This window comes from Xiphophorus maculatus, chromosome 4, assembly GCF_002775205.1.
Source record: "Xiphophorus maculatus strain JP 163 A chromosome 4, X_maculatus-5.0-male, whole genome shotgun sequence".
Taxonomy (NCBI): domain Eukaryota; kingdom Metazoa; phylum Chordata; class Actinopteri; order Cyprinodontiformes; family Poeciliidae; genus Xiphophorus; species Xiphophorus maculatus.
Genome location: NC_036446.1, coordinates 10,493,264 through 10,517,562, shown reverse-complemented (window position 1 = coordinate 10,517,562; position 24,299 = coordinate 10,493,264). Strand labels below are relative to the sequence as shown.

The 24,299-nt window shown below is 38.8% G+C and overlaps 1 protein-coding gene across 3 annotated transcripts in view; it reads left to right on the top strand.

Annotated features, from left to right (window-relative positions):
• Positions 1 to 19,998, top strand: part of LOC102218259 (talin-2) — an 84,012-nt gene extending 64,014 nt beyond the window's left edge. For 2 of the 3 annotated variants that reach the window (XM_023332081.1, XM_023332080.1), the window contains 29 exons: positions 2 to 199; positions 301 to 440; positions 1,268 to 1,361; positions 1,453 to 1,542; positions 1,637 to 1,759; positions 1,829 to 1,972; positions 2,632 to 2,793; positions 2,988 to 3,128; positions 3,243 to 3,424; positions 4,911 to 5,043; positions 5,259 to 5,360; positions 6,219 to 6,389; positions 6,516 to 6,662; positions 8,150 to 8,251; positions 8,461 to 8,580; positions 8,758 to 8,904; positions 9,147 to 9,313; positions 10,078 to 10,261; positions 10,357 to 10,482; positions 12,139 to 12,255; positions 12,381 to 12,566; positions 12,660 to 12,767; positions 12,884 to 12,989; positions 13,922 to 13,927; positions 14,265 to 14,389; positions 15,735 to 15,923; positions 16,007 to 16,189; positions 16,833 to 16,958; positions 17,531 to 19,998. In XM_023332081.1, coding sequence (XP_023187849.1) covers positions 2 to 199; positions 301 to 440; positions 1,268 to 1,361; positions 1,453 to 1,542; positions 1,637 to 1,759; positions 1,829 to 1,972; positions 2,632 to 2,793; positions 2,988 to 3,128; positions 3,243 to 3,424; positions 4,911 to 5,043; positions 5,259 to 5,360; positions 6,219 to 6,389; positions 6,516 to 6,662; positions 8,150 to 8,251; positions 8,461 to 8,580; positions 8,758 to 8,904; positions 9,147 to 9,313; positions 10,078 to 10,261; positions 10,357 to 10,482; positions 12,139 to 12,255; positions 12,381 to 12,566; positions 12,660 to 12,767; positions 12,884 to 12,989; positions 13,922 to 13,927; positions 14,265 to 14,389; positions 15,735 to 15,923; positions 16,007 to 16,189; positions 16,833 to 16,958; positions 17,531 to 17,659 — 3,948 coding nt within the window. In that variant the 3' untranslated portion in view covers positions 17,660 to 19,998. The remainder of the gene's footprint in view (position 1; positions 200 to 300; positions 441 to 1,267; positions 1,362 to 1,452; positions 1,543 to 1,636; positions 1,760 to 1,828; positions 1,973 to 2,631; positions 2,794 to 2,987; positions 3,129 to 3,242; positions 3,425 to 4,910; positions 5,044 to 5,258; positions 5,361 to 6,218; positions 6,390 to 6,515; positions 6,663 to 8,149; positions 8,252 to 8,460; positions 8,581 to 8,757; positions 8,905 to 9,146; positions 9,314 to 10,077; positions 10,262 to 10,356; positions 10,483 to 12,138; positions 12,256 to 12,380; positions 12,567 to 12,659; positions 12,768 to 12,883; positions 12,990 to 13,921; positions 13,928 to 14,264; positions 14,390 to 15,734; positions 15,924 to 16,006; positions 16,190 to 16,832; positions 16,959 to 17,530) is intronic. The other variant, XM_023332082.1, reaches the window with a different exon arrangement.
• Positions 19,999 to 24,299: the final 4,301 nt, after the last annotated feature.

Below are 24,299 nucleotides of genomic sequence, written 5' to 3'. Positions count from 1 at the left end.
GATCCCTCCGGCCTCCAAGTCGTTTCAGGAAGCCCAGAATGATCTGACTCAGACAGCAGCAGACCTGAATCATTCGGCAGGCGAGGTGGTCCATGCCTCCAGAAGCTCCAGCAACCAGCTGGCTTCAGCCTCCGGAAAGTTCAGCCAGGACTTTGATGAGTTTCTGGATGCTGGCATAGAAATGGCTGGGCACACGCAGGTTGGATTTAGTGAAAATCAGCTCCCCAATTATGTCAAAGTAGAAGCTTGGAAATGTATTTTCTCAGTTTGATTATTGCCGTTATGATGGTGCCGTTTCAGAAAAAGGATGACCAGGTGCAAGTGATTGGCAACCTGAAAAACATCTCCATGGCTTCCAGTAAATTGTTGCTGGCTGCTAAAAGTCTGTCTGTGGACCCTGCAGCTGCAAATGTCAAAAACCTTCTCGCTGCTGCAGCAAGGTAGGACAACTAGACACAAGAATGCTTTGCAACAACGAACTATTTTGCATTCTGCAAATTTACTACTCCAGGAAAAATTAAGCCTGTTTTTCAACACCTTTTTACAATAATTTACTTTGTTGCATATTTTTTCCCATATGTAGCTTTTACAAACTACAGAACTTATCAGTTTGCTTTTTAAAAATAATAATTTTGCTCCTTTTTTAAGATGGGCAGATTTATAGAGTGTACCACTAAAAACCTAGTAACAGAATCTCCCATCTGAGTTTTTAATATCGGCAGGTCATCCAGACTTACTATGTGCCTCTTTATGAGACTCAGTCACATAGAGGAGGTACATTCACTAACTAGGTTACTTGTAATTGAAAACACTTATTATTTAGGGGTGTCAGATTAATAATGCACACCAGTCTTAACAGAATTTTTTAAATGATCTAAGACCTAAAATCCTCCACAAAACATTAAAATCTGTGGTTGGAACCCGACTAAAGGTGTAAATGTTATGTTTGTGAGGAGTGAATACTTTTTTTTAAGTTCCCTTATATTCAAAACTAAAAGATGGAGCAGACGCCATGAGTCTAGAGACACTCAAACTTGATTCAAGGACCTAAATGCCTCTGCACTGGAAGTAAATGAGAAGCTGGAGAAACTAAATAGGTATAGCATATTATCCTTGTTCCAAAAAAAAAAAAAGTCATTGAAAGCAATATTTACACTTTACAGTTCCATGAAATGAAATGTATACAACCCATATGTGCTCATGACACATGCAACACTAATAATTGTACTGCTTTAACAATTGATTTTGTGTTCATTTTGTTTTTCAGAGCTGTGACTGACAGCATTAACCAGCTGATCACGCTGTGTACCCAGCAAGCGCCCGGCCAGAAGGAGTGCGACAACGCCCTTAGAGAGTTGGAGGTAAATCTATTAGTTTCTGATTATTTGCTTGTCTTTCTCTTTTATGTAGGAATAGGAGTCACTCATTCTCTTCTGCTAATTTGTTCACCAGGCTGTCAGAGGAATGCTGGACAACCCCAGCGAACCCGTCAGCGACCTCTCGTACTTTGACTGCATTGAGAGTGTGATGGAGAACTCCAAGGTAGGCCTTTATGTCCAGCAGCCTGAAGATCAGAACACCCTCTGCCATACCACAGCTTAATCATTGGTCATCCTCTTTATGGTGCTTTGTTCAGGTCCTGGGAGAGTCCATGGCTGGCATTTCTCAGAACTGTAAGACCGGGGATGTGCCTGCGTTTGGAGACTGTGTTGGCTCTGCCTCCAAAGCCCTCTGTGGCCTCACTGAAGCTGCGGCACAGGTACAGAGTGAAGAAGCTGCTGTGTGTATGCAGGTGATTGTGACTAGCGGTTGTGTGTGTTTTTCTCAGGCCTCCTACCTGGTGGGTGTATCGGACCCCAACAGTCAGGCCGGACATCAGGGGTTGGTGGATCCCATCCAGTTTGCCAGGGCCAACCAGGCTATCCAGATGGCCTGTCAGAACCTGGTGGACCCACAGAGCAGCCCTTCCCAGGTGCACATTTATACATGCAAATCTTTGAACTATCAGTGATTTTATAACAACTGCTCTTTAAAAAAAAATTTGTTACAAAAATCTGCATTTTTTCTTCCTACATTTCCATCTATCTTGACCTGAGGGATGCTGTTTTTATAACATGTATATATATATATATATATATATATATATATATATATATATATATATATATTTTTTTTTTTTTTTTTTTTTTTTTTTTAGCTTTGGTGATTATACTTATACTGTGTTTGTGAAAATGATAATAAAAGTGACCCAACTTGTCTTTTTAGTGGCAAACCTTTTACTGATTTGTATTCAAATGGCCATCCTCCTTATATGAAAGTCTAATATTGATATTTCTCATTATCAGCTGGATTTTTCTATTATTATCTTCTTGAGTACAGCTAGCCTAAAGCTGAAGAGATGCTTATTAATATAAAAGTACTTCTTTTCTCTTTTCCTCACACTTCTATACAAGACTCTAGTTGCCATTTTATTGCTTAGTGGAGTTTCAATGATTCACTTTAACATTTATATAGTTATTTTTTGGTGTAAAAGGCAGGATGTTTTTGTAGCTGCTTTGTTTTAAACGAATAATTGTTTTGAGGTCAAATCTCCCTCGCTCAGTGTGTTTTTCATTGTTTATCATACAACAGGTGCTGTCTGCAGCCACAATTGTTGCAAAGCACACCTCTGCATTGTGCAACGCCTGCCGTCTGGCCTCATCCAAGACCACCAACCCAGTTGCTAAAAGGCACTTTGTACAATCTGCCAAGGAGGTAGCTAATACCACTGCCAACCTGGTCAAAACCATCAAGGTAGGTCAGAACCGGCATTCCGCAGTGCATAATAATAATATTTTGGTAGAATTTTTTTCTTAAGTTTTTTGACTTTGATTTATTTTCCATATTAAGATATTTCTGCTCAATAATTTTGTGTCTGGTCTTAATATTCTCTCAGTTTTTTGAAAGCTGACCCACTGATTTTGACTGGTTCTGTTCCGTTTTCAAAGGCTCTAGATGGCGATTTCTCAGAGGAGAACAGGAACAGGTGTCGGGTCGCCACCGCTCCGCTCATCGAAGCCGTGGAGAACCTGACGACGTTCGCCTCCAACCCCGAGTTTGCCAGCGTCCCAGCTAAAATCAGCACCGAGGTGTGTCCACGAGAACATCAGAAGCCACGGTTTACACCTTTGTAGTGAAACAGAGGAGTGTGGAACACATTCAGGCGTTTCTAATTTACTTAAGAAGCATTTTTCCCCTTAAAGGGCTCAGCAGCTCAGGTACCCATCCTCCACTCGGCACGCTCCATGCTCGACAGCTCCACCCACCTGCTCAAAACGGCACGTTCATTGGTTATCAACCCCAAGGACCCGCCCACTTGGTCCGTACTGGCTGGTCACTCTCGCACCGTCTCCGACTCCATCAAGGGTCTCATCACAGCCATACGGTTAGTGAGGGAGGGATTGTTCAGATCTTATGCATCATGTTTACGTTGATTTCTATGAAGAGATGTAAATGTTAAAATTGCAAAATGAGAGTCTCATTAACTAGATCTAATACACACTAGATCTAAATAAACAGGACATTTTTATTTCTGTTCATTAGCATGGGTTACAGCTAATCGAAAGTTCTTATAAAAGTAGAACATCACAGAAGTCTGATAAAAACACATTGTTATGTTATGGCCTGCATCATTATGGACTTCTGCTTACTTGACATTTGACTAACGCACAGTCATCAGGGTGCTGCCTCCAAACATATGAATGGAAAGTTAAGTGTTAGGCAAAAGTGTGGCAGAGGCATGGAATCCATGCTGCTCAGTGTCCATTATGGAGTTTCCAGAGTCAGTAATGATCTGTGTCATCTACTGGTAATGAAACACGCTCAGCCGTGTTTCATTAAGTCTAAATCTTTGCAGCTGTCTATCTGGAAATTTTAATGCAATTCATGCTTCCCTCTGCTGATGAGCTTTTTAGAAATGCTGATTTTAATTTTCAGAAAGTCCTAGTGCCTGATCACACTTCAAACCTGCCAAAACTGCCTGTAATGACCTTCATATTTCCTTTTTACTCCTATAATAATAATAAGGAAAATTATAGGTTTCCTTTACCTTTAAGTAGTCATAAAAGTTTTTTGAATATGTCAGTGTGTGTATAATGAATCCTTATGAACTTCAGGTTGAACTGAATGAATTAAAACATTTTTTGATTATATCCCCATTTATTAAAATTCACCTCTAAAGATGTTGAACTTGCTCAGCCAAGATTATGGATTAAAATTGTCTTTATACAGTCATTCATGATGACAGTTTTGCAGGTTTATTTTTTTCTTTCACACCTTTTTGCTCCTGACCTTGTTCAGAACAACACCGATCCCCCAGAGGGACTCGACCCCCAACAACAGACGCACTGAATTTTGAGGCTTTCTTCTCTTCCCAGAACATCTACAAATTAGCATTCACACACAGCCAGCCAGCTTATCATCTCTTTCAGTTCTGCTGCTCTTATCGCAGGCTTCCTCATGGACTGCAAATTCACAACTGGGACTTTGGCCCATGCCTTTAATGGGATTCTATGAGCTTCTGCGGTGCTGGCGAATACAAATGGCAAAGGACCTCTCTGTCCTGCAGAGGTCGATCTCATAACTCTGTTCGTCTCATTAAACACAAAGATGAGGTTTTCTGGTAGATTTCCTCACTGTCCCACCATGAGGCCAAAGTGATACTTAACAGACTTAATCTGCCCATGAGGCCAGAGCCACAGGCAGCTAAATTACCTTCTCATCTTGATTTTCTTGCGCAAAGAAAATGTTTTAAAAATACATCCGTTTTTCTCTTCTGTTGTCCTGTCTTCTTCATCTGTTCATTTTTATTAATATCAGAGTATTTCATTGCTTTCAGTTCTTAACCTTTTTTTTTTTTGTCTGGTTTTCAGAGACAAGGCTCCTGGCCAGCGGGAGTGCGACTCGTCAATTGATAACATTAACAAATGTATCCGAGACATTGAGCAGGCCTCTCTGGCAGCCGTCAGTCAGAACCTCCCCAGCAGGGACGACATCTCACTAGAGGTGAGCAGCTGAGACAAGACAATTTTATCACAATGTTCTGAGCCCATTAGATCCTCCTGCTGAATGTTTGTACCAAGAGAATCCAAAAATCTTCACGTTTCTCCTTTGCATCTTTGTTTTATGTTGCTTCCTGACGGCTTGTCTACACAAACCAATACATTTTAATTAAATAAAATGAAATAATGCCACTTAACTTCTTTTAATCCCTGGTTCAGGCACTACAGGAGCAGCTGACCTCTGCTGTGCAGGAAATTGGTTACTTAATTGACCCCGTTTCAACAGCTGCCAGAGGCGAAGCTTCCCAACTAGGACACAAGGTATGTGGGCCAGGACGGTAATCACAAGTGCACTGGAATAATGGAACAACAGAGTGGTGTGATTTTTGATATGTTCTCTTAAAGCAATGGGAAATGTGACAAAATTATGGAAATTACCAAAACTTCAGATGCCTTTTAATAAGAGTTGGACAGAACACACTCACCTTAGCCAGGTAGGGTGGGGCAAGGTCATTAAAAGCCATTTTTAAAATCAATTTTTTGATTTTAAAGTTATATTTATTGATTTATATTCTTTATCTTCAGTTTGGAACATGTCAACTTGATTTTAACATTTTACCGAGAGCGTTTGTAGTTTTGACTTACTGATTGAATGCATACATCTAAAACTAAAAAGGAGCCGTTTTAAAAGTTTTAGAGTTTTCGACTCATATTCAGGTTAAACTGGAACTGTTATCCTTTAAACCTGATGTGGTTAAAAAAGTGCTAAATCTTTTTTTGTTTTTTACAAATAGATTACCAAAGCTATCAAATACTACTTGAGGGATTTAGCATTGATTTTAAGATACCCAGTCCTTTTTGTGCAAATTGAATAGTTACAGATTTTGGAGTAGAGCTGGTCTAAGCTGCTGTGAAAGGTCCTGCACCACACTATGAAAACTGAAGACAATTTCATGCGATGTGTTGTTTTGTGATTTGTAAAATGTACACAATAGACTTCTGAACTAAAACTGAGTCTTGAAAAGGATGGACATTTTAAATAGAAAATGTGTATGAGCTCTGTAAAAGTTTTGTTGCACGCTTGAGGAAAAGAAAGTTAGAAAGTCATGTTTAGCTTCAAGTATTATTGAGTCTTCTGCTCACAGAACGTGTATATTTTTGTGTATTTTTCCCCATCAGGTTACCCAGCTGGCGGGTTACTTTGAACCTCTCATCAAGGCTTCTGTGGGTGTCGCCTCCAAGCTCAGTGACCACCAGCAGCAGATGACTTTCCTGGACCAAACTAAGACACTGGCTGAGTCTGCCCTGCAGATGCTCTATGCTGCAAAGGAGGGTGGAGGAAATCCAAAGGCAAGGACATTTTTTAATCCCCTATGTTTTGTTTAAACTAATTCTGCCCAGCAGCTGAGATGATTTAAGAAGTCTCAAGAAGGATATTTAACCTTCTCCGCTGGTACTTGTGTGATAACTTCATAGGCAGCCCATACCCATGATGCCATTGCGGAGGCAGCTCAGCTCATGAAGGAGGCAGTGGATGACATGATGGTGACGCTGAACGAGGCGGCCAGTGAGGTGGGCATGGTGGGAGGAATGGTGGAGTCCATCGCTGAGGCCATGGCCAAGGTAAGTTCATCCAGGGAGGGAAATTGTAACTCCACAGTGAATGAATGAAAACCCTCTCACTCAAGAAATGTTTGCTGCCATTGCTTCCTAACTGTACAGTGTCTTGGAAAGTCTTACTACCCTTTGATGTATAGTAAGTCATGTCCCTAAAATTTTAGGGGATTTTATGTGAGCCCATAATCAAAATGAAAGGAAAATTAGACTCAATGTTTTACTTTTCTTCACATAAACATCCCTTTCCAGTTTTGAATGACTGATTGAACAGTTCTCCATGAGACAACCTCACTGATTTAAAAGTTTTTTCTCTGATGTGATTTGCAGGTCTTTGTGATTCTGGTTCTGTAACGACCCACTGAGGCCTTTACAGAACATTTGAGATTGAGATGAGATTTGTCATAGGTTGACTTTTTCTGTCACATAAAATCCCCTAAAAAGACATCAACACCTGTGGTTGTCATGTGACAAAATGTCTGAAGGCTCAAGGTGTATTGATGCTTTTGCAGTGATCTAGAATAAATTATTGTATAATAATATAAGTTTCAGAATTTATTCTGTTAAAAAGCTTATTGGTTTTCTTAAGCTTGTCACCTCATGTTCGCAGCATAATGACTGCAATCTTTGTTTTGTTTAAGCGCATTTAAATAATTCAGTGGGGGAAAATTAACTGTTGACGTGTCCATCCTTAAACAAAGCCAGGCTTTTTTCCAACAGAAAAACTGTTGTCAAAAAGATAAAGTGCAAAGAAAGTCAGGAACCTTTTTACCCTGATAACAGGTGAGGAATAACACTAGCTCGTTACTTTCTTACACTCCAGAACTAGAATTATCACTAAGGCAACAATTACTCAGATGTGTGACCTCACCAGAGAGAATGACGTGTTTGAATTCATTTAACATTATGGATTATTTATAAAATGATTAGTTGTAGCTCTGCATTTTCAGCATTCGGGAGTCTATTTGCCTGCGTGACCTTCAGCGCAGTTGATTAAACGGGGATAATCAATCTGTATAATGGTTTGTTGTCCTCTGTGATTCGAGCAGAGCTCATTTGAAGCTTTTTCTCATGAACTCAGTCACTTATTCAAGGCTGCAGATTCCAAGCTGCGACATCTCTCAGCGGGAGTGGCGAAGATCACGCACTTATAATATTATGAATTCCTATCAATCCGGGCATGCTTTTCCCACATGTTATCTTTTTTCGTCTCTTCCTTTCCTGTGACAGGCACTTGTGTTGAGCACTGTCTAATTTAGTAAAAGTGCTGGAAACAATATGCCTGCATTGCTTTTTTCAAAGCTGTAATTGCAAACTTGGGTGGATAATTTATAATGAGTGTAAAGAATTCATTTGTTTGCTTTTAAAGATGATTTGCAGGTGAAATTATGCCTGAAGCTAAAGACCTAAAAGATTTTCTTTCTCTGATGTGTGCATAGTGAACAAATACAAGTGAGCTGCATTGCCATTTCTAACTAGTTTGTGTCCAAATTTAGCTTGATGAAGGAACGCCTGCCGAACCTGAAGGCTCCTTTGTGGATTACCAGACTAACATGGTGAAACATTCAAAGGCTATTGCAGTTACTGCCCAGGAGATGGTAAGCCTTCACGACAAGTACAACTCCAACTTGACAAAGTTGAGAATATTTACAACATTATCATATGTCCTGTAAACAATTGTGACATGTAGTAATTTGGCCGATGCTTTATGAAAGGTCACCAGTTTTAAAACGCTGATCACTAGGCTGAAATGAGCCCCTGTGTTTTATCTCTACTCTGAAGTTCATTGTGTGTGTTTACCCATTAGATGACCAAATCAGTGACCAGTCCGGATGAGCTGGGGGCTCTGGCCTCTCAAGTGACCGTGGACTACAGCCAGTTGGCCGTTCAGGGGCGGCTGGCTGCTCACACTGCTGAGCCAGAAGAGGTGAGGAGGAAACTAAGACACTCATAAAGCAGCTCCACTTTCACAAGCCAAGGAGATGGAGTTTAGTCATCAGGAACAAAGAAGCCAGTTAATTAACGAGGATCTTTCTGTGCAACTAAAATCTCGTCTTTGTAAATCTGTGCTAAAGTTTTCTGGTCGGCTTCTCCGTTGTTGCAGATCGGCTTCCAGATCAAGAGCCGAGTGCAGGAGCTCGGTCATGGCTGCATCTTCCTGGTCCAGAAGGCCGGAGCTTTGCAGATCAGCCCGTCTGACAGCTTCACAAAGCGGGAGCTCATCGACTGTGCCCGTGCTGTCACAGAGAAGGTATCAGATTTATAAAACCTAGCTGCGTGGCATTTCTAAAAAAAAAAAAAAAAACAACTAAAAAAAAATTTTCTGCAAGTTCATAAAAAAATTTAATTGAAAGCGATTAGTTTCCCTTAATAAAGAATTAGCGAACAAAACTCACTCAGCTATTTGCTCTTTAAAAAAAAAAGGTTGTACCTGCAGGTAATTGTCCATCCTCACCTGTATATTTATGGATTTTAATCTCTCTACATCCCCAGGTGTCCTTGGTGCTGTCAGCCCTCCAGGCTGGTAATAAGGGCACCCAAGCCTGCATCACCGCTGCCAGCGCCGTGTCGGGCATAATCGCAGATCTGGACACCACCATCATGTTTGCATCAGCAGGCACGCTCAATGCAGAAAATGACGAGTCCTTCGCAGACCACAGGTCGGAGCATGAAATACTTGAATATAAACATAATTACAGCTTCTTGGTTCAGGCAATTTTTCATCCCAGACTGACAGAATGAAGTGTAATCTGCTAAATGCAAAGGAAGACTTTGGTGTTTAAAGATACAAATTACCCAGAGTGCACTAAAGATGGCGGAGGTGTCACACTGCATTAAATTAATATTTTGGACTGTACTTCACGCTCAATGCACAGTCTTACTGTTTTTAGGATGAATTGATTGATTTATTTGTGTACTCCTGGGCCCCTCTTCATGTTTAAAAGGCACATTGTCTCCCGTCAATGGAGTTCTGAATGCAGCACAGTGCAGAGACGGACATATCTGCTGATTCAAGCTGAGACCTGTGACATTACATGACACAGTGACATGGATCCTTTCAGGCAGTGCTCAGGCAGTTTTTGCCTCATGCTAGAATAGAAAAGCATAAGTGGTAGTGCTGCATGAATTTGGTCTCAGGGTGTACAGAAGTCTTAAAAACTTGAGAATTTCCTGCAGATTTGTGGCTGTCCTCCCTAACAGTTTTGGAAACAGTTCTGCTTAGAAATCAAAACATCTGTGCGACCGATGATTGTTTCTGCAAGTGTTAGGCTTTGAGTTTAAGCTTTTATTTACTCAAAATAATATTTGAAATTTTTCCGCAAAACCTCACATTTCTTCAAAGCTCAACTGAATACTTGTCATATTTTGTGGGACAAGTAGTTTGTTTGTTTTTTTTAACTTTCACTCTCTTTTCTGGAATCAGGGAAAATATTCTGAAGACCGCCAAAGCCCTGGTTGAGGACACCAAGATGCTTGTGTCCGGAGCCGCTTCTGGACAGGACAAGTTGGCCCAGGCCGCCCAGTCTTCTGCCAAAACCATCACCCAGCTCACCGATGTTGTCAAACTGGGAGCAGCCAGCATCGGCTCTGATGACCCTGAGACACAGGTGACTATTAGTTGTGAAATGATGTCATGTCACATCTTTGTGCTTCCCAGACGTCACGGTAACAAGTCAGTGTCCCTGTCTACCTTTTTCACCAGGTGGTTCTGATTAATGCAGTCAAAGATGTGGCCAAGGCGCTAGCTGAACTCATTAGTGCCACCAAGTGTGCAGCCGGGAAGGCAGCAGATGATCCGTCTATGTACCAGCTGAAGAGTGCTGCTAAGGTGGGGGGATCATTCTGGAAAAAAGTGTTTGACGGATCAATTTCTCCATGCATTGGTGTAATATGATATGAACTGTGAACCTTGAACAACAAAAAATAAACCCGTCTAAAATACTTTTTTTTGGTTATTTATATCTTATCGTGGGAGGCCTAAGGAAAGAGGAAATCTGAAATGCATATGAAACCCTGTTCAACAGAAATGAACAGTTGAATTGTCTTTTCTGACACACATGCAGTGTTAAAGCTGCAGCTCATAATTCACTGATTACACTGTTCGACTCCTCATTATCACTCTGAGCTGGGAAGATGTCGTTCAGTCAGCAACAGCCCAAGGTGTCAAAGTCTTGCAGATGGTGAAAAAACATCCATATTTAGGTTTAAGGTTGGAAAACAGAAACTGTAACTAAACTTTTTAGTTTATTTTCCTTCTGTCATTCATTAAGGTAAAAAGCATCTTTATTTGGATATTGAAAACTACAAACAGAACAACAATGTTTCCCATAATTTAGGTGTAGAGGTTTTAGAATTTAAATTAGTTTATATCATGAGCAGGAGAGTCATTCATGCGAGACTTTTAATGATTTGTTTACAGCGTTCTTTCCTTTGTCTCAACTGAAGAAACAACTCTATTGGGCTCAAAAGTTTAATTTCATCGTGGAGTTCTAGAGGTGCTATTAGGACTTTTCTGGAATTTAAAGGAAATGTTTTCATTCCCTACCAAAACATTACTTGTATGTGACTTTCGTATCTTTATACTGCATACAAAACATTTTTTACTGATATGACAAAAAGCTTGAACATATACCGACATAAGGTAAACTATTAAAATGCTGTCTACATTGTTTTAAACTGTGTGAGCGTGAGTGGGAATAAAAATAGCAATAGGTATTTTTTTTAAATCAAGTCAAATTTTATTTGTATAGCACATTTCAGCAGCAAGGCATTTCAAAGTGCTTTACATCACATCAAACACAGAAACACAGTGCAACATAGAATCAACAATCAAAAACATTACATTAAGTCAGGTTCCATCAATAAATTTGTAATTGATTACGTTTCAAATACAATCCTAAAATAAAATTTTGTTCCATATAACACAGTAGGAGTGTAACCTTTAAACCTTTTATGGATGCAAACTCGACTAAAAACCCACCTGTTTAGGATTGTATTTGAAATGTAATCATTTACAAATTTATTGATGGAACTTGACTTAATGTCGTGTTTTGATTGTTGATTCTGTGTTGCATTGTATTTCTGTGTTTGATATGATGTAAACACTTTGAAATGCCTTGCTGCTGAAATGTGCTATACAAATAAAATTTGATTAAGCTACAGTATGAGTTCATTTTCTGACAAGAGTAATCAGAATTGTGACCCTCTGTATTACAGTCCTGCAGATTACAGCGCCCCCTGGAGCCACAATGTGTAATGGTTACTGAATTTGATGGATTTTAATCATTATTCAGAATACACAATATGCAGAGGATAAATTAACGTATGATTGTAACTTTCCATTTTACTTTTCCCTTTTATGTATTTTTATCACCTTTATAACCAAACTGTGAATAAATGGGCCTTTATTTACTGATTTAAGAATGATTTGTCATGGGGGTTAGGCATCTTAACTGGGTGTAAAACCAGTAATGCTGTGCTCCAGGTGATGGTGACCAATGTGACGTCCCTGCTGAAGACTGTCAAGGCTGTGGAGGACGAGGCGACTCGGGGCACCAGGGCACTTGAGGCAACGATCGAGTGCATCAAACAGGAAATGGCAGTAAGAAAAGCCAGGAAAAAACTCTTTAGCTGGAAAAACTCATCAGTTTTTTTTTTTCACCAAGACTCAGTGATTTAGTCTTTTAGTTGCGTAACTTTACTGTCTGGTTTTCTCCATCCTATCAGCTGTTTCAGTCTAGGGACGCTCCCAATAAGACCACCACACCAGAGGAGTTCATACGCATGACTAAGGGCATCACCATAGCTACCGCTAAAGCTGTGGCTGCAGGAAACTCTGCACGCCAAGAGGACGTCATCCATACAGCCAACCTGAGTCGCAAAGCTATCTCCGACATGCTAACAACCTGCAAGGTGCCGAGCCGCTTCAATATATGCTGGCTGCCATGTGCTAAAGAGATTAAATTGGAAAAGTTAAAGTGTTTATTAATTGATTTTCCTTTCCAGGAAGCGGCTTACCACCCAGAGGTCAACGAAGAGGTCAAGAACAGAGCCCTGATGTTTGGAGCAGAATGCACAACTGGATACATTGATCTGCTGGAACAAGTATTGCTGGTAGGTTAAAAACCACATCAGGAAGGGTTTGCATGGAAATAACTTTCTCCTTTTTGTTAGCTAGCTCCCACTCTCGCCTGTACAAGTGTGTTTAAGTGATCAGCGTGTGTGCTCAGGTGATGCAGAAGCCCTCAGCAGAGCAGAAGCAGCACCTGGCAGCTTGCTCCAAACGAGTGGCCGGTGCCGTCACGGAGCTCATCCAGACTGCTGAGGCCATGAAAGGTAACGGCCGCCACCCAGACCGGCACCTAAAGACAGAGCCGTGCAGAAGTATTCCAGCCTCTTGTACCTTTCCGCATTTTGTCACATAACAACCACAGATTTTAATCTGTGTTATTGGGGTTTTATTTGATGCTCCAACACAAAGTAGATCATATGTGTGAGTCCGAAGAAAAAGAATAAAAGATTCTCAACATTATTATTATTATTTTGTTTTTACAAAAAAAAAAATCTCAAGTGTTGTTTGCATTTGTATTCAGCCAACCAATGCGAATACTGCATTGAAACATTTTACTTTAGAAAACGCCTCAACCTCAGTCAGATTAGATGGAAAGTATCTGAATTCTTGTCTCAAATCCCCAAATGGATTTCGGTCTAGACTTTTATTTGAATAGGCTTTGATTTAAGTACTTTGATTTAAGTAATTTAGATTGTCTTTAAGGGGGGTTTAGTCTGTCTGTTGCAGCCTCTAACATGTCTTCCTCAAGATATTATGTATTTAGCTCCATCCATCTTTCCATTAACGCTGATGAGCTTCACTCTGCTGGAGAAATGCAAACCATGGAGGAGATGTTGTGTTCAGGATCATGTATTAGTGTTAGATTTCTGTCACACTGTGTCTTTTTATTTTGACTCTTTTTACCCATTAGATGACTTTTGATAATGGCTTGCACTGGATTTTATTTAGGAGTAGCAGAGCCTAAATACAAATGTGCACCACATATTTCTGAAGATATTTTTTCAGTTTTGTTTCATTCTATCAGGACGCCCTACATTGTGTTGGTGTATCACCTGAAATTAAATATCACTTGGAAGTTTTTGGTTACAAAATGTGAAAGAGCTCCAGGGATTTGCATAATTTTGCACGGCCCTGTATAAAACAGACATTTTTAAACATTTTAATAATGTTCCTGTCCCTTCTTATTTTGCCACAGACGAAGGTAAGTTAGCATTGATTTGTGTACTGTGACTTCTTCAGCACTACCAAGGGTTTCTTTAATCAGCCACCATCAGGCTTCTCAAGCATCTTTGTCTTTATTTATCGCACCTTATTTCCATTTAATCTACATTACTTCATTTTCAGCCTGTTTGTTCGCTCCATCAGCTGTGCATGGAGATGTGCGGAGATTTGCTTTTTTCTGTGCTCACGGTTCTGTTGTTTTCTTTTGTGATCGGCGTGTTGAGGCATGCTCTAATGCAACACAGGTTTCTAAGGCAGTGTTTGATTTCTGCCTTTGAGTTTAAAACCTAATGGTGTGTGTGTATTCCGCGCTTCAGGTTCGGAGTGGGTGGACCCAGAGGATCCTACTGTGATCGCAGAGACTGAGCTGCTCGGGGCCGCGGCGTCCATCGAGGCGGCAGCGAAAAAGCTGGAGCAGCTGAAACCCAGAGCGAAGCCAAAGGTGGGGGACTTAGTGATGGATAACTGAGGGATAAAAGGGGGGAAATAGTTTTAAAATTTCTTAAATTGCACAAAAATGTAGACATTAATTTTGTCGGCTGCTGTAAAAAGTAAAAAAATAAAATTAAATAGATTTTCGGGCGTATATTAGTAAATGTACAACTGAATGAGATATGGATATGAAAGTATGTAATTCACAATTTTTTCTCTGCAAGATAGATCTAATTTAAATTTTTTGATTTGATGTTAATGGATACAATTTCCTTAATTTGTTGTTTACATTTGTTACCAATGGTACGGTGTCACTAAGATGAAAATAATAATTCACCGGTGATTCTAAATATTAGTCAAACTACTCTTTTAGCATTTATTTGTGAATGAAAGTTAATTTTATAAAAACCCACTGTAACTGCGCAGCTGCTTTAAGTACTTCAAAGGATTTTATAATATCTCTTGTTTAATGCAGTAAAGAAATGTATAAAGGTTAGAATATGCTCTGGTAAAAGCATTTAGGATCTATAAATAGGGTGTTTCATTGTTAAAACAGCACATCTTATATCTAAAACAACTTTTTAAAATAAAACTGTTACTGAAATGTAAATAATGCATTTAATTTTACATCAGTCCTTTATCTGGTGTTTGTTTTAGCAATGAAGCCTAATCAGAAAGACATTAGTACTGTTATATTTTTAATAACAAAATATCATCATGTTGTCATTCCAAAATTGACTAATATTATTGCACATTAAATGTTTTTGAATACATAAAAAAGTAACATAGTTTCTTTAGTTATTTAGGTGTCTTTCTAAAGCAGAACACTTTTGTGAAGATTTCTGTCCACCTTCATCTTCAGTCTTTCTCATTTTTATGTGAAACGCACAAACCCAGCCTCTGAGGTGCCGTCTCTGTTTGCATCCCACGCTCCCACAACAACACAGTTTACAGTCCCCCCTCCTCCTCCTCCTGTTCCTTTTCCCTAATCCATTTCCCATCAACTCATATGTCCTGGTTTTAGCTTAGTCCGTCTGAGTCTGCTGCCATTTAAACCCCCATCCTCTCCTCCCTTGCCTGCCCCCACCACCGGAGGCCTTCTCTGCAGGGCTCTGTCTGATATGTTTGATATATTAGGTTGTTATTCAGTCCCAACTATATATCAAACATATTCCTACAGTGTCCCGCTCTGTCTACAGACTTGTGGTGTGAATGTGTGTCTGTGTGTGAGAATGTCTGAAATACTGAATGTTTGTTCCTCTTCAGTTGATCCAGACTAATTTTGTTTAGTTTTTTTAGGAGTTAGGAACTAGTGTTTCTGGTATTTTACTGACTGGCCCTCCTTCCGCCCTCAGCAAGCAGACGAGACGCTGAACTTTGAGGAGCAGATCCTGGAGGCTGCCAAGTCCATTGCCGCAGCCACCAGCGCGTTGGTCAAATCTGCCTCAGCCGCTCAAAGGGAGCTGGTGGCCCAGGGCAAAGTGGGCTCCATCCCTGCCAATGCTGTGGATGATGGACAGTGGTCGCAGGGGCTCATCTCTGCCGTAAGTTCTTGCCGCTGAAGAGATCCAGCCGATAACAATCAGAGCAAACATTTGTAAAATTTCCTTTAATTATTATCTCACAGGCACGTATGGTAGCAGCAGCAACAAGCAACCTGTGCGAAGCAGCCAACGCCTCAGTGCAAGGCCACGCCAGTGAGGAGAAGCTCATCTCTTCAGCCAAACAGGTGGCGGCCTCCACCGCCCAGCTGCTGGTGGCCTGCAAGGTGAAGGCGGACCAGGACTCCGAGGCCATGAGAAGACTGCAGGTATGCAGTTAGCATCCTGAACCGTATTTACGAAAACCTAAATTTATTTTTATTAGTACCATAAATTGTCTCCTTGTTAGTACAGTGGTGAGTATCCCCGCCTGTCAGGCGGGAGACCGGGGTTCGATTCCCCGACGGGGAGCGAAGTTTGTTTCAGGTCCCTCTTGAAAATGAGATCTACATCTCAACGGGGTTTACCTGATTAAATAAAGGAATAATAAAAATAAAAGTGTGATTATGGTGATAAAAAGCTGTTTTGATAATCTCACTAGCGTTTTTTCTTACAATTCACACCACTTTTCTATTTTTTGCCGTGGTTAATCCATCTTTAGCAGGAAAGAAAAATCTGAATAATTAACAGTTTTCATAGAGAGCATGTGGTAAGCTTGACTTGTAATGTCCAGACACTCCATTTGTTTCCTGGTTGTTAGAAAAACATCTTAGTTCAAAATGTTTGAACTAAATGGAAGAATAGTCTCTTCCATTTTCAGCAGCTAACACTTGCTGCTGAAAAGTGCATTTCTCAAATGGGATATTTTTTCTCTTTTTTGACTTGCAATGCCATTAATGTATTAACATAAAACAGTTTGAATGAACAATTTTCCATTTAACCTTTCTGCCATTGTTCTATTTTTCTCCGTAGATTGCCGGGAATGCAGTAAAAAAGGCATCAGACAATTTGGTCCGGGCGGCTCAGAAAGCAGCTTTTGACAAAGCGGATGAGGACAATGTGGTTGTCAAGACAAAGTTTGTGGGTGGAATAGCACAGGTAATGATTTAAACGTCATGTCTTTTTAGTTGCTACATAAATGTTTTCTGATAGAACGTTAATATTATTGCAAACATGAGAGGCAGATCTGTTGTAAAAAAAAATCATAAATAAATTTAAAAAACAATAATCAAGTTTTATTATTATTATAATCTGTGATTGTGCTGTTTTATAGTATTACTACTACAAAGATTATTTATCCATCTTGGCACCCAAGAGGTGTTGAGAGACAAACTGTACTCTCCAGCCAAGTGCAATAAAGTTTTTGGTCATAAAAGGAAAAATTGTCAGAGCTAAATACATTTTAGCTTGACATGTTTTTACTTATTTACACTATTTCAGTAGAGTATGTGTTATTTTAATTATACAATTGTGGGAATTTTTGTTCACTGTCATTCAGACGTAACGACGTAAAGAAAAAAATACCTTAAAGGATTTGTTTTGTTAATGTTCTCAACTTTGTAGCAATACCAGTTTATTTATGCACGTGCAACCTTTTGGACTAAATGTTTCTGCCACCTCTGCTAACATGGGTATTAAAAAAACAAAAAATTTCTGTACTGTCTGCGCAGATCATTGCAGCCCAGGAAGAGATGCTGCGGAAGGAGCGGGAACTGGAGGACGCCAGGAAGAAGCTGGCTCAGATCAGGCAGCAGCAGTACAAGTTTCTGCCAAGCGAGCTACGAGAAGACGCCAACTGATACCTGCTGTGTGATGAGCACATCTGTGTTTGGTGCGGCAAACCTGGACAGGCGTATGGCTTCAGTGACTTCTGTGACCGGTTCTTGAAAGACCGGTACTTCATTGCATGAAAAGATCTTAAATAGCTACGAGTCGGTTTAAAATACTGCTGTGTGGAGTCAACTACTTCCTGCAAACAACATAAAGATCGACCTGACAGAACTTAGTGCTCTCTTATACTGTCTATAATAACTACTTAACCCAGAATGTGACATCCCTCGGACAAACAGCACAGCTCACATTTCACCCTATAAGCTTTTGTTTTCCATTTCCGCTTGCAGCTCCATTGTACAAGCTTTCAAATGAAGAACTGATTGTACTGCTGCTTGTATTGCTTAGCCATATAAACACAACATGAATCTGAAGGCAAAAAAAAATACTCCCCAAAACATTTCAGCTTGGTACTCTGACTGTGTGAATGTTGGCCTTTATGCTCCAGTTGCACCTTAACGTCTGTGTGAATCGTGTGAATCGCTGTGGCACGTCTCTGCTTTAATTCAGTGGTCAGTAACCTTAATGTGAAGTAAGATAATCCAGTCGTATAAATATTTTTTCCTCCATTCTGCTTCCTTATATTTCTCATCTCTTTAGGCAAAACATATGAAGATGCAACACATTTTACTGATTTCTCAAAGACACTATGAATACGTTTTATGTGCAACCACTGTGTTACATTGTGAATGTTTTTTTTTTCTTCTACGCAGGAAAACATGTTACCACAGAGATTATTTATTATGGTAGGGTAATTTTAGCTGGGAGGGGTCTATTTTCAGGGTCAGATAAGGTCTGAGTTTATAGCAACCAACAGCAGAGGATTGTGTGGCTTCCAAGCAGGGTGTCGGATATTTTCCAAAACCATAAAACATGTTTTTTTTAATTGCTTATCCTTGAAGGCGATGAAAGTATGAACAATGCAATAACATAACAGGTGCTTTAGGGGGCAGCATTGGTTGCGTTCATGCTGTGCAGAAAGTGAAATGTGTTTTTTAAGTAAATAAATATTTCAATGATCTTTGTAACCTGGCAGCTGTACAAAGAAAATTGAGACTACATTTATGAAAAAAAAGTATATTGTTAACGCGTTGATTTATTTGGAGGGCACAATAACTGTCTCTTCTAGAGTTACTTAATGACAATTTCTAAAGCAATATCTTCACTGCCTGGTATTTCTTTTGGTCAAATTCAGCAACAAAAAATGTTGCAATCAGTTAACTCTCTCAAACATTTGACTGCTGAGAGAAAGTAAAAGTGAAGCAAGTGCAAAGATAATCACAAAAGTTTTGTCTTGTTTTTTGTTGCTGCGCTGCAACTTTAACCAACAAGCAGAACAGGTTATGTTTACAGCGTTTGATTGTGATGTCATCAAACATTTCCCTCTTCTTATTCTAGAGGACATTATTCAGTTAGATATTACACTACACTGTAAGTTTAGGTCCTAGGTGAGGATGCAAAGCATTATGCTTTAGGAGTAATTCACACCTCCACATAGCAACACTGTATCCTGCAGCATGTAAGCAGTGTGTTTTTCTAAGTTGACTTTTGTTTCAGTTGATTCCTGGTATTGTGACCTGTGTGTGTGTGTGCGTGTGTATGTGTGTGGACATTTTGAAAGAGATGGGGAGCATCCACCGCTTATCAGTACAGTCTGTAGTGTTATTATTGTTAGTGCCTTAGTCGTTTACTCATACAGCGTCTGCTGCTGCAGCGATAGCTTCACGTAGAAGACAAGTTTTTGCTCGGAAACGTCTGTTCCTGTCTGTGGTATTTTAACATGCTGTTCCTTTAAGTGCTGAAACAACTGCGCCTCCTTTATCTCTCCTCTCTGCCACATGTAAAGCCTTTTCTGGGTTGACAAATGGACTGTCTGCCAGTCAGAAAATAAAATGTGTTTGAAGTTTAAAATGTATTATAATACATATATGAATACATTTTTGTACTGACTTTTATGGGCATGTAACCACAGTGCTTCTGAACAAAAACACTTACCAGAGACAAAAGTGTTTCAGCCCAACTGCTTTGTGTGTAATGAAGTCCCCAACATTTTACGAATGAGTTTTTTTTTTCTTGTGCTTTTAAGATACTTCGGAAAATAAATTTGATAGGAATATTTCAATATATCTGTCACTGTTTTATTGCTGTGTGGAGTAATAGAAGTGTTCCCACTACCGTAAAAGAAATTGAATTAAAAGGTTGTTACACTAAAGATGAATGATAAATTAGGATACTGAGAATATTTATCTGGCCTGAATAAAACTTATTTTTTGTATTCACTGAAAATAAAGCATTTCAATGTAAATGATGTTTTGCGTGTATTTTTTGAGTCCCTGGCATTTCTGTGGAAAATTTCTACGTATGGAAGAGCGCTGTTCAATCATCTGAAAAGGATAAGACACAACAAACCTACAAACACATATCCATTGTAATTATTTAAGTTCTCTTGGAATTATTAAAGTACTTTACAGGTGAACTAAATGTGTTACTCATATGAAATCCTAATTGAAGTTTGTGGTTGTGATGTGATGTGATGAAAATGAAAAAGTTCAAGAAATTTATTTCTTTGAAAAGCACTTTTAATGAAATTCATGCTTCCTTTCATAACAACAATCAAGGTTTTGAATTATCAAACATATTTGATAACTCAAAATTGCTGGTTTATCAGTGTAACAAAAAACAGCAGTTTTAAAAATGAAATAAGTAATCAAGCTTGTAGTTCTCAAAACATTTGGGTTTGAGCAACATTTCTGATAATTTGCCTAGTATTTAGCAAATTCTCAAACACTTTATTGTAATTAATTCCATGACATAAAATTCAGACAGATTAAAACTAACTGCAGAAATCATTAAGACTTTTGACGATTCATTGTGCCGTAGCTTGACAACAATGTTTAAGGGCCAATTTTATATCAGTAAAAAGTTTCACCTAAAACATTAGTTTTTTAAAAAAGCTTCTCCATACTGAAGCTTTTTTTCAAACCTGAAAATTTTTAAAGTATTGTGCACATTTTGTCCACATTTCAGATTTAATTTATTTTTCAGCTATGTGTATTTTATCTTTCTCACTAGTTTACAACCCAGTTCTTCAAAGACATTTGTATCCTGGAAAACCAGAATCTCTGAAGTCTCCTAGCAATCACCAAAACTGTGTCCTGTACAAATGACAGTACTTTATTTTATTTGCAATCAGAGTAAAAATAGATTTTCTGATTTAAATCAAATCTCTGTTTTTATGGTTGAGATTCCAGGACCATAAAGACTCAGCTGGAATTTTCTCTTGTCATTCTATGTAACTTTTGCTTGTGAAATACATTTAGTACTGCTAGTTTGAATAGTTTTTCTTTACAGATGCATTTGGAATAACTTTCTCTCTACATCAGCAGGACCGACTTGACTCAGGCTGAGTCAAGGTCTTCTGAGGAAAAGCAAGAGAGGTCAGTTCTGCCAGGAAAACAAGGTTTCCTTTTTATTCACAAGACCAGATAGTATTTCTGAGTCAGCACAAATCTAAAGGATATATTGAGTCCAGACTATGTACTGAGACTCGTGCTAAATCTGTCCGGCACTAAAATCCAAGGAGGCGACGTCAATTTCAGTGGCACAGCTGCTCCTGGGACAGAGTTCAAATCTGCCTTCCATCCTCTGATATTTACTCAAATCAGCTTCGTGTTGCAATTCTGTAAATGCTTGCTGAAATTACTTGAATCAAGTTTTCTTGTGAATTTGACTTGGATGAGATGAAGGAAGAAGAACTTGGCTAAATTAACGATGGCATTGAATTTAATGTTGACTGGCGGCAGATAGAAGACATCTCATCTAATATTTTCCTGTTCTAAATCTAATTCTAATAAAAGTCAGAAGGCCGATACTGTTACTGATGATGACAGCAGATTACATGGCGATGCTGGTACTTTCATGTCATTAAAACACTTGTTGTAACATGGAGGCTTTTTTTTTTTTTCATTTTGTTACAGTTCTGAAATATTTCAAATTTTTCAGGGTGCCTCACCTACCAACCTGATGGGAGATTACTGACTTGTGGCATACAGAAAGTACTATGTACTTAATTTGTGCATGTTAATAATTTAATGAGATCTCACCTGCATGTTGTAAAGAAAAGTGTTAAGATGGAAATTTGGAAAATAAGACTGAACCTCAACTTTAATCCTCCATAAAATTTAAAACACTTCTTAAAATTTCAAAATAAAATATCCTCCAACATTATACTGTCCACATATCAGATTAAATTATACACAAGTGGATTTATATAGACGTACTATGTAGGTGACTTCTGGATATCAGAATAAATGTGTTTGAATACAAATGTATATCACACTTCTTAGATTTCAAATGCAAATTAGAAAAAAACAACCTTTGTTGGCTTATTGCATAAAATCTCAAAATATGTTGAAAGTCGTGTTTTTAATGTGATGAACTGTGAAAAGTTAAATTGAATTTACTTTTGCAATGCACTATACTGCATTGGCTCGGATGGTTCGATAGGCAACCTAAAAAATAAAATAAGAACCTTAAAGAAGGTAAAAATATGTTTGGAAACACCACAAACAAACAATCAAAAAATAGAAAACAATCTGGAAATGCATGATCTCAAACAATTAATGCATAACACATGTTTTGTCAAGTTTCAAAAGCTTCAACATCTCACTTCTGACTCAAAGGATTAATATTAATAAAGGATATTATTATAATTGGAAATTCAAAGAATACTGAGGGTAGTTCCAGGTAATCCATCAACCGTACATATTTGTTTTTGCCTATAATATATTTTTTTAATCCTTTCATTTCACATTTTCTTTAATAAGCTGTCTCTTTAATACCGATAGAAGAAGCCCACCTTCTAAATGTTTGCTAGATCCATGACAATCTATTTTGAATCAATAGCGCCTTAGTGTTATCTCTGAATCTTTAAATTCAGTATTAATAGAAGTGTTTTGTTCTGAATCAAACGCCTGATCTAATCAGACAAAGTTATCATTTGCTGGATGGGTACAACGTGATGATCTTTGTCTCTTCATTTATTCAGAGACTACGGGTGACACGGATTGTGCCCTGAGGCTCCCTGATCTCTGACTATGACTGGCATGTGTGACTGGCTGCTAAGGGCTCCATAAAACACATGGCAGGATGACAACATGGTGACAGCTGACTGGCTCAAAAAAGCTTCACAGGAAAGATGTTGCACACGCCAGACCACCAAGAAATAAAATAGAGGGGTAGGGTACAAGTAACCTTAGAAAGATCAGCAACATGAGTCTTTTATTTCTTCTGTTCCTCGTGTTCGAACTTAAGGTCACAAACTGACACGCAGGAATTTGTCCACAGGATTTTCTTATGTAGCACATAATTTATCTTTCCATCAATTAAGGCCAGTCATTCAGGTCCTGAAGAAGCTAAACAGCCCAAACAATTACACTACCACTACCATGTTTGACTGTAGGTGTATGCTTTCCTGAACTGCTGTGTTAGTTTAACCGTGAGTGTACCAGGACACCCTTCCAACTAAAAACTCATCTTTTTACAATTGATTTTAATTGATTATATTGTTATGTTTTTAGTATTTTGTCCACTGAATTTTGTGATCTATATCTTGAAAGGTATTACATAATTAAAGTTTTACTTACTTGCTTTGTGACCCTTTGCAGATTGATAAAAGTTAGTTACTGTTTCTCATCTGCTCTCTAAGTTTTTATTTCATGTTTCAGACAGGCCAAGCATTAGTGATTTATTGATTCTGCAGTTCTGACAGTGAAATTGCAGCCACCTATCCACAAAAATATGTAAATTATTACATTTAATTTCTGATTTATTAAAAAGGCAATAACTTTTTGAAATAGAGCCTGGTCAACCTTCTGCCCTTTATAAATGAAATCATCATTTGAATCTTTCTTTTTTCTTTACAATTACATTCATTTGATAGTCTTAAATATTTAAACTTGATGAAAGAAAGAAAAAATAGAAGAAATCTCTAATGGAACAAATACTTCTTTTTTTTTTTTTTTTACAGAACTTTATGAGGCCTGGATGGTGTCCAACAGGTGGCACACAGTTCATCAGATCCTAAAATATACACTCAACAAAACAAATGCAGATCATAAAGGCCAATGGAAGAATATCATCATGGGATAGTAAAGAAGTATTTCTTCTTCTCTCATTTTGCCGTAAATATGTGCAAAACTTGAGCTACTGTAACTGACAGTGACTCTTTAATGGCCAACCATCCACTGTTCTTAACAGCAGGCTGTGTGTGACAGCTGCGACTGTGGCACAGAACTATTACAATGGGGGTTGTTTAAATGCCAAAGCTTCTCTTTTGTCCCCCACAAATACCATCGCTTTCCCTCAAGCCCATTTGTGACAGAACTCTGAGGAATCCTTAATCCACCACAGAAGCTGGACAAGCTCGACTGTTTGGTCGTACGGTTGATCCTCTCTGATTGCTGCCCCGGTGTTGAGCTATGTTGAAAGGGAGCTGCTGAAATGATCAGTGGAGGACGAGCAAGCTGCTGTGGTTAACATGACACGCCTCAGAGTGAGAGGGGATTTCACAGGGGCTTATCCAATCACCTCTGTGTGTTGTGCGTGAAT